Consider the following 10,542-nt stretch of genomic DNA (forward strand, 5'->3'; position numbering starts at 1 on the left):
TAGCATAACTCCAGTTTTTTTTAAAAAAAAAAAATTCAACCCCTCACTGGAGAGGCAATTTAGGGCCTGGATTGCATAATAAGACCCAGATTAGAGCCCCTTACCCTACACTGGAAGCTATTTTTTAAATAAAATCCCCACCCCCATTCTTGCCAGGAACTAGGTGATTGTTCTGAAAGTGTTGGATCACTACTGCCTTGGTTTCAGCACTGATACTAGAAGTATCAGGTTTTATTCATTGGGTTCCAAATGCAATGTCCATCACTGATCCCCGCAGCCTAATAAACAAGAAATATTTTTTAGAGACACAGAGTGGTCTGTGCTAGCTCAATAGAAGTTGTGTTTTGCAGCAATACAGTATCACAGTTTAGTAAGAACTATTTAGTTTCCAAATAGAAAGTGAAACTTAGATCTGCCTATATAAAGCTGAACTGTACATTGCAAAGCTACAGTCTGATTAAGATTCTGAGACGGAGTGTTCCCCTGAGAGGTAAAGTATCTTGTTTTTTCTAATGATCCTTGATGCTTTGGGGTATAATAGACAACAGTATATCTTATAATATTTCAAATTGGTAAATATAATAGCTACACATAAGCAAATCTAACTTCACATATCTAGAAAACATGCAGACGCACCTCAACAAATACAGGTTACAGGGGCTGATATTAAAGTTACTGTACAAGGAAAATAGTTGATGACTAATACTTTGATTGTATTTTTTTTTTTTTTTGCATGTCATTAAATCAAAATGTTTCCTGAAAGTTACAAAACGTTGCATGTAGGGCTTGTAATGATTTTTTGCTGGTGAAATAAACACTGATATTGCTGCAAAAGTTGCACTAAAAACATTGCACTTAATCCTGGTTTTATTGGCAATGTTTATAGTTTATGTAGTAAAATCTCAATGTTCTGACGGGAAACAAATTAAAGGTTTGCTCTCTGTATGGTCACTAAGCAACTGTCACTATGTGCAATTACATGTGGATGGATAGTCAGGCAAATTAGAACATTTAACTGGCTGTTACCATCAGAAATCAGACTAGGGGGTAAATGTATCAAGCTGAGAGTTTTCCGACGGGTTTGAAAAGTGGAGATGTTGCCTATAGCAACCAATCAGATTCTAGCTGTCATTTTGTAGAATGTACTAAATAAATGATAGCTAGAATCTGATTCGTTTTTCAAACCCGCCGGAAAACTCTCAGCTTGATACATTTACCCCTAGGTTGTAATCGTGTTCAGCTACGTTTCAAAAGTGCTCCCGTCTTCAACAGGCTCCAGAACATAAATGCTTAAGGTGAAGGAGAGTGCAATACATATAGAACAACATGCCCACAAAATGATCATAATGAATTGTGGGAATTCTATATATGATTGCCATGTACTATTGCCATCTGTAGCCCCCTGACACTGTGTGTGGTCCTAGGGTGCATGAGTGGGTAATGTTCCTCCTGTGCTTTCCTCTGCCCTAGCTACCTTTTGCTTGTAGGTATAAGTGACTAGCGTGTAGGTATTAGTGACTAGTGGTCCCAGCTCATGCAGGTCTTACAGCAACGTCTGTTGAGTGAATGAACACAGGAAATATAACTTGGTACAAAGCAATAAATTACAAGAAGTTGGTCACCAGACCATCTCTATTACAATATAAAACTCTTTATTTATTCTCCTCTTCACTCCAGCACAATACTTGAGTTGCAAGTAACACTAAAATAATTATATACAGCTCCTGTCTCCTCGACCATAGTGCTTAGTTGGATACTAACACTATGGGTGCATCACATAATTTTCCACATACTCCTCCGGCACAAATGTCTCAGAATGTTGTTAGGACTGTTCACATTTCTTCTCACTCCTCCTGTGCAAAACTTAGACCGTGGATGTAATCGCACTATTCTGTTGCAGAGTTTACATTTTAGCAAAATCAGAGTTCGTAATTCACCTACTTCTGCACGCAATATAACTGCATTAGTGTACACAAGAGCTTACATACCAGGTCATCCTGGGTATTGCAGTTCCACATATCCACTTGCAGATCGCATGTCAGTCTCTCCCTGCTCTCTGTCTGCAGGCTGCTTTAACCCTATTTCCTGCATCTGTGACATTTGCTCAATGCACTTATAAACATTTCCTTTACCTCAGTGCAGCTTTCTCACACACTGTTTTATCTTTCTTTCAACACAAACCAACATCCTTTGGGCTATAACACTCTCTGCCCCTCCTGGGATTCTCACACTCGCTGGGTTCTGTGCAAGCTCTGACCCTCTCTCCATCCAGTGCACTCTAAGCCTTGCTTGGTAGATCTGACACTCTCACTAGTGTCCTCTTGCAGCCTCTTCACTCACTCCTTGGGCTATAACTCCCTCTCTGGTGTCCTCTCTGCCCCTCTGGGTCACATTAAATACTGCAGCAACCCTCTCCATAGGATCTCTTTATATGCTCTCCATTCTCCAGACATTAAAGTCTATTATTGAGAAGGGAGTACAAATAAAATTAAATAACCACTGAAAGTTCAGAAAGATGAAAGAAATATTTGGTGGTGTTTTGCACACTTGTGCTCTACAATTGCTATCAGGCGCGGGCTGGTAAGTCGAAGCCCGGGGGGCGCACAGGCGGCTGCATCGTGTGACATGTGATGCGGCCCCCTGTGTGCTGACTCGGCCGCATCACACGTCTTATAATATTTATTAAATATTATATTCAACGGGGGGGGGGGGGGAGGGGTGGGGTGGCGTTATCCCGAATAGCTGTAAAACTGCTCCCCGGCCCAGCCCGCCTCCGATTGCTATATTTTATGTTTAAAAAAATAATCAAAATGAAATGCGTTACCTTCACTCCACTGGGAAATCCAAACACTAATACTTTTTGTACCCATTACCCAATTAATGTATTTGTATTACCAGATCCCTAACTGTTGTAGTCTTCATTTCCACAGCTGTCCTTCAGATTCACAACCTGAAGAACGCTCCCTTACGCCTCAAATTTTTATATTTATACAATGTGGCAGCTATTTCAATGATTCAGTAGTGAATGCCAGTTGTAAGACAACTGTGTCCTTATTTCGTAACTAGTTTTCAGTGTAAACTTACAGCTTCCACTACACAGGGAACCAAGCTTTATGAAAACAGTATATTTCAGTTTTTTTTTTTAAACATAAACAATTTCACATAAATGCAATGTTTCCCTATATATGCTTCCTTCTTCCTGCCAGCTGAGTGTACCAGGTGCTGTTGCATTGGTATATTATAGCCCTGGTAAAACCTGCTTCAGTATGCAGTATTGGGGGTTCATCAACAGAGCACAGAGCAAATGCCCATCGCCATCGGGACATATCCTATCTCATTATAGGAGAAGCCACTGCTGAATACACTTGCAATAGTGGATAGTTTACTATTCACATGTTTTTGTGGGTATTAGAATATACATCTTGTTACACACATGTATGTACACACACACACACACACACACACACACACATTGCTGGGACACTATCTGTGTGGAGTTTGCATGTTCTCCCTGTGTTAGTTGGCTTTCTAACAAAATGGACCTATGTGTGTTCAGGAATTTAGACTGCTTTAATGGCCCAATGTAAATTTATTGTATTCTATTGAAAGAGCTGTGTAATATGGTGGCACTATACCAATAAACTATAAATGCACAGTGGACTGGTGTAGAGTGGTATCATTATTGTCACACATTACATTGCTCCAGCTGAGCCAATATCAACAATATAGATTAGGAAATCTTACAAATGTATTTGAACAGCCTTATTAATTAATATTTTCATCTCTCTCCTTAAGTAAAAAAAAACAGCTAAGAAAATGGCTTCCACTGATACATTTGACATCATCACTGATAAAGACCTGCAAGAAATGAAAACTAGTCTAGAACAAGGTGACCTGTGCAAAGCCACTGAAGCGATTCAGAAATCATTAGAGGATATAGACAATACCCACCTGACTATTGCAGTAACAGGTGAGACAGGAGCTGGAAAGTCAACTTTCATCAATGCCATCCGTGGTCTATATGATGATGATGAAGGCGCTGCTAAAACAGGAGTGGTGGAATGTACCGCGAAGCCAACTTCTTATACTCATCCAAATTATAAAAAGGTGACATTTTGGGACCTACCAGGGGTGGGTACTCCTAACTTCCAGCCAAAAGAGTATCTTGCAAAAGTCAACTTCCGTCAATTTGACTTTTTCATTATCATGGCATCTGAACGCTTCAGGCTCAATAATGCAGAATTGGCAAAGGAAATTCAAGCAATGGGGAAGAAGTTCTACTTTGTGAGATCAAAAATTGACGCCGACTTGTATGCCAGCCAAAAACGTAAAAAAAAGACCTACAATGAAGAGAGTATATTGAAAGAGATTCGGGATAACTGCGTCCAAAATCTTTGTAAGTCAGGAATCAAAGACCCACGTGTGTTTCTGTTGTCTTGCCTGGAACTGGACAAGTATGACTTCAATCTCATGCAAGAAACTCTAGAAAAAGAACTTTCAAGCAATAAGAGGCATGTTTTTCTGCTCTCTCTGCCCACCATTTCTATGCCGATACTGAAAAAGAAAAAAGATGCACTGCAGAGTCAGATCTGGAAACTGGCCACTCTCTCATGTGCGGTAGCTACAGTCCCTATTCCTGGTCTATCTGTCATGTGTGATATCACTATCTTAGTGACAGCTATGAATGGATACCGAAAGACTTTTGGTCTGGATCCAGATTCTCTCCGTAAGTTAGCCAATAAATTTGGTAAGGATTATAAAGAGTTGAAATCTGTAATCAAATCCCCTTTAGTTTTACAAGAGATAAACAAAGAGCTTGTTAAGACACTTCTAGCCAGAGGTGCAGCAGGAGCACTTATGATCGCTGAATATGCACTAAGCATAATTCCAATAATAGGTACTATTGCCGCTGGTGCCATCTCTTTTGCCACCACCTACAAGATGTTACAGAATTTTCTGGAAGAGATTGCAGAGGATGCAGTGAGAGTTCTCAGAAAGGCTTTAGAACTGGCTGTTTAGCAGTGGTAAAAATAAATCAGTGTAATGATTTGTTTCCCATCTCACTTATCACATTTGCGTGACAATTACCCTGCTTAGGTGATACAATATCTGCTGTCTGAAAATATTAAACACAAACAAAAGCAATGCATGATAGATAGACTTTGAAAATGCTAATAATACATAATATTATACATTTAATATACTTCAATCATAATATCATAGCTGCCAATAGCACCAAATTACCAGAGACAGTGCTGATTGTCAGAGGCTGAAAAGGGCATTGCCTGCTGGATAAGGGGTGTGGTCTTATTTAAAATGGAAGGTGGTTTGGTCCGATCAGGAAGTGGTTTCTGTGGATTGGGTGTGTGGTCAATATTGTCCCAATTTTCCAGTTGAGAATGTTCTGTAGTATGTAATATCCCTTATTATTATGTTTCTAACTAATGTTACTATACCTTGCAAGATGAAAATGTATGTTTCTCTTTCACCAATTATATTTGCAAATAAATAAAGCTTTGTAATTCATATTTTCTAATGTGCATCTATGTCTATTTCATACTAACTGACTGTATCCGAGAACTTGGCCACATCCGTGAAATGCGCACAAAGCTGTTTTCACAAAATATGTTTAAGAAATATCCATTAGGAGTAAGAATACCATATCTGTTCATATACTATGTATTATTATATACATACCACTCAAGTCATTTAAGGGTATGATGCTGTCTGTCTTCTGCGTCTGATCTTCTATTTCAACACTTGACTGATGTCGGAGTCACACAACATCCTAAATATATAGAATATTATGAAAACCTACAGGCGCTTATAAATATTCTCTATAAAGTTGGGTAGTGTAGAATAGGGGAATACTTAAATTGTATGATGGTAATCCTCCAATTCTTACTTCTCACAGGATGTTCATGTGGTCATAGAACAAAGAGAAAAGAGCAACATAGTGTAATACAATCAAAAATGTACACAGAACAATTTAACAATGTTCTTATAGGTTGAAAAAGAAGATCTTCTTTTAAATGTAGACGCCCCTTTTGGTGGGGTACTCACAAGAGTTAGAAGAAATACAGGCCCATCAAATTGTGGTTTTCCTTTTCTTTTCATAGGATCTTTATCCGTGGGTCAATTCCATTAACATACATAATGTATATTTCACCAGCAGAGTAAACAATATATAAAAAAATATGTAGTGTGATATTGCTTTGATAAAATTTATTTGTATAATCACAAAAATATAAATATAAAATCAAACAATATTAAAACAAAGTTTATTTACTCCTACCAGATAAACGGAGTATTCAGGCAGTTGGTATAATTCCACAGGGCTTCCAAATTGGTCACAGTGTAGAACAGCCAGAAATTAAACATCCATTAAATGGAGGAGAAGAAATAAAATCATCAGGTAACATGCTCCAACATGTTTCGACCTTAACTGGTCTTTCTCAAGGTGCATAGTGAACTGAACCCTCCTGTGGGCAATTTATATTCAAACCCTCCATTAAGGGCATTCTCTTAATTAAGCTGATGAAACATATTAATATTCATATAGTTAAACTTCTTCATACAAGGAAAATCGCAATAAGAAGCACAGAATAAATACAAAAACCAATTATTAACAGACCAAAAACAAAAACAGTCCCCAATGGAATGCATAGATCGCGCAACGTCCCTTCTGATTTCTGGACATAGGGACGTCATATCCAGTTCGGCGATATTTTACACAAAGTTTTTTGCTATAGAAATCACTAAGAGGATGGATTTCAATCAGTAAAACGTCATACAAACATAATGGAAACATATACAATTCCTTTAGAAACATACAAATATCAGTGGGACACATGAAATAGCTCTACATCACTTCCGGTTTTCGGATCCACTGACATCATTTCCGGTTTTGTAACACAGTGGGAGACATCATAAAGGCATAGGGCCTGAGTCATTAAGGAGAGCAAAGCATAAAAAAGGAGTAACATTTGCACCTGGGCAAAACCATGTTGCATTGGAGGGGGAGGTAAATTTAAAATGTGGAGCAGATTTATAGTTGGGGTAGGGCATGTCTTAGATCAACTTTAAATTTCAGTGTAATAATATAGCTAGCAAATATTTGTGTGATAGATGAAAAAACAGCCAGTATTTATCTTATGTGCAAAATAATAAACTAATTTGCACCCCTTGTATTGTAACATGGTTTATCCCAGAGAACATTTACTCCTTTGTCTACCTTAATGACTCAGGCCGATAATGTTTACATCGGTTACCATGGGAACAGAAAAAAAAAGAGAGAGAAATACAAGATCAGAAGCAAGAGTGATGGTCTAACATCAAATGGTGAAAGTTAGACATCTTGAATAAATGGAAACTTAAGTCAAAAAACACTTTCATTCAAAATCCCTGTTTAACCCTTTAGGAATTAGGCTATCAAGTTTATAAATCCAGAACATTTCTGCTCTTGCCAATAGATTATCTGTGTCTCTAATTTTCCAGTTACTCTGTATAGAGTCTATGGCCATAAAAAAAGTTAATTCAGAAGGCGAACAATTATGTCTATTTTTAAAATGTTGAGAAACAGAGTGTGTGATTAAACCTTTTCTGATATTTCTTACATGTTCACTTATACGAGTTTTTAGCGGTCTTGATGTTCTTCCTACATATATGAGACCACATTTGCATCCCAATACGTATATTACGTTTTTCGAATTACAGGTAAGAAAATGATTAATAGGGTATTCTTGTTTATTTATAACCAGTTTATCAATTTTACTTGTCTTAGAGTTTACTACCCTACAACCTTGACACATTCCACATCTATAAACGCCTTTACTGACAATTTTGCCATTGGTTTTTTATTTTCACAGGTACCCCTTACTAATTTGTCTCTAATATTAGGAGCCCTTCTGTATATGAAAAACAGTTGTTTTGGGAGTAACTTATGAAGAATTTCATCTTTTTGTAATACATGCCAATGTTTCCGGACTAGTTTTTCTATGCCTTTAAATTGACTATTATATCTTGTAATAAATGCAGTTTCATGGTCCTTCTGATTCCCTTGATGGTTCAATACCTTATCCTTTTCTTTTTTATACAAGAGGTCAAGTCTAGTGAGCACCATACAATACAGAGAGTATTCAAGGGAACTATATACAAAACAGAGAGCATTCTATTGAGCACCATACAATACAGAAAACATCACAGCGACTGACATACAATACAGAGAGCATACTATTGACTACCATACAATAAAGAGAGCATTCTAGTGAGCACCACACAACGCAGAGAGCATTGAAGGGCCCTATAGATAACATCCTAGTGACCTCCATGCCTTACAGAGTGCATCCTTGTGACTGCCATACAATAAAGAGAGCATTCTAGTGAGCATCAAACAATGCAGAGTGCATTGAAAGGTCCTATAGACAATAGAGACAACATCCTAATGACCACCTTACAATACACAGAGCATTCGAGTAAACACTGTTATGTTCGTCTAGTCGCCATTCAATGAAAATTGTCCACGTCGAATAGTGTGGTTCCAACTCACAATGCGTTTTAATAGCAAAAAGTAAAAGAGTAACAATTCAATAAAATAAATACAGCGGATTACATTCGCAAGCGCTCTGGATCCAGCTTCAAAATGAGATGGGTTTTCAAAGACCATTTAAAGATTTGAAAGCTGGGACGAGACAAGGCGCAAGTCAAAGGTAGATCTAATAGGGCGGGAGGGAGAGTATTTTGATATGAGATTTGATATGTATGCAGGGGTAGTGTTGTTGAAGGCTTTGTAGGTAAGGGTGAGTAATTAGAATTGAATTCTGGAGGAGACAGGGAGCCAGTGTTGGAATTTGCAAAGTGGTACAGCAGATGTGGAGTGGTGAGAGAGGAAGATCAGTCTTGCAGCATAATTCAGGATGGATTGAAGTGTGGATATATGGGTGTCAGGGATATCAGATAGCAGGAGGTTGCAATAGTCAAGATGGGAGATGATGAGAGAATGGCTAAGAGTTTTGATAGCATTTTGAGTAAGAAAAGGGTGTAATCTGACAATGTTTTTAAGGTTGAGTCGACAGGACTGGGAAGAGTCTGGATGTGAGGAATAAAGCAGAGGGTGGAGTCAAGTGTGATACCAAGGCAGCGGGCTTGTGAGACTAAGAAAATTGTGGTGTTATTGACAGTGAGGGAGATTTGAGGGCAGGTGGTGACTCTGGCAGAAGGGAAGATAATAAGTGTCTATTTTGGACATGTTGAACTTTCAGTAGTGTTGGGACATGCATGTGGAGATAGCAGAAAGACAGTTGGTTACACAAGATAGTACAGAAGGAGAGAGGTCAGGTAAAGAGATATAGATTTGGGTGTCATCAGCGTAGAGGTGGTGTTAGAGGCCGAATGAGCGAATTAGTGAACCAAGAGAAGAGGTGTACAATGAAAAAGTAAAGGGCCAAAACAAAATCTTGTGGGACCCCAGCAGATAGTGGGAGTGGAGGGGAGGATGTGCCAGAGGTAGAAAAACTAAAAGAGCAGTTTGATAGGTAGGAAGTGAACCAGGAAAGAACTGTGTCATGAAGGCCAATAGAATGAAGGGTGTGTAGGAGAAAAGGGGAATCAACAGTGTCAAAATCAGCAGAGAGGTCCATGAGAATGAGTTTGGAGAATGACCCTTTGACTTTTCAGTAAATAGATCATTGATAACTTTTGTCAGAGCAGTTTCAGTGCAATGTTAGGGGCAGAAGCCTGATTACAGAAAGTCGAGAGGAGATGAGAAAGTGAGACAGGTCGCTTGTACACTAATCGCTCAAGGAGTTTGGTGGCAAAGGGGAGGAGAGATATAGAGCGGTAGTTGGAGAGAAAGGCTGGATCGAGAGATGGTTTCTATAGAATTGGGGAGATTGGTGCATGTTTTAAGGAGGATGGAAATGTGTCAGAGGAGAGAGACAGGTTGAAGAGGTGAGCTAGAGTTGGGCATGTAATGGAGGTGGTGGAGCGGAGAAGTTGGGAGGGAATAGGATCGAGGGGATAGGTTGTACAGCGAGATGATGAGATGAGTGCACAGATTTCTTCTTCAGTTCCTGGAAAGAATGAATTGGATTGAGGAGTATAGGTAAAGGTGGTTAAAGTGGATGGAGTGAGTGGAATTTGGCATGAGGAAATATCTTGTCGAATGGTGTCAATTTTGTCTTTGAAATAAGTGTCAAAATTATGTGTTGTGAGGGAGGAAGTGAGTTTAAGGTGTAAAGTGGCGACGTGGGTTAGCAGACTGGATGGACATAGGAGAGAGCTACGGGGATCTAGTGTCAGAGGAGGTGAGCCAAGTTTCTGTAATGGCAAGGAGGTTGAGGGATTTAGAAATGAAGGAATCATGGATGGAAGAAAGTTTGTTACAAGCGGGTCTGGCACTCCATAGTGCACAGGAGAAGGAAAAAGACATTAGAAGAGATATGTGGATAAGGTTGGCTGGATTGCAAATATGGGTTGGATGGAAATGTTTTAGGTGGAGCGAGGAGCATGAACAGATAATGGGGATTATACGGGGCCCTGGGT

The 10,542-nt window shown here is 38.9% G+C and overlaps 1 protein-coding gene across 1 annotated transcript; it reads left to right on the forward strand.

Moving 5' to 3' along the window:
* Nucleotides 1-463: 463 nt before the first annotated feature.
* Nucleotides 464-5,531, forward strand: LOC142106871 (interferon-inducible GTPase 5-like). The gene is made up of 2 exons (XM_075189911.1): nt 464-490; nt 3,796-5,531. The coding sequence occupies exon 2, from the start codon at nt 3,817-3,819 to the stop codon at nt 5,017-5,019; it is 1,203 nt and encodes a 400-aa protein (XP_075046012.1). The 5' UTR covers nt 464-490; nt 3,796-3,816; the 3' UTR covers nt 5,020-5,531.
* The last annotated feature ends 5,011 nt before the right edge of the window (nt 5,532-10,542 follow it).

This window comes from Mixophyes fleayi, chromosome 11 (genome assembly GCF_038048845.1).
Source record: "Mixophyes fleayi isolate aMixFle1 chromosome 11, aMixFle1.hap1, whole genome shotgun sequence".
NCBI classification, from domain to species: domain Eukaryota; kingdom Metazoa; phylum Chordata; class Amphibia; order Anura; family Limnodynastidae; genus Mixophyes; species Mixophyes fleayi.

Coding starts and splice junctions, on each gene's coding strand:
- LOC142106871 (XM_075189911.1), top strand. CDS start 3,817: ATGGCTTCCACTGATACATTTGACATCATCACTGATAAAGACCTGCAA.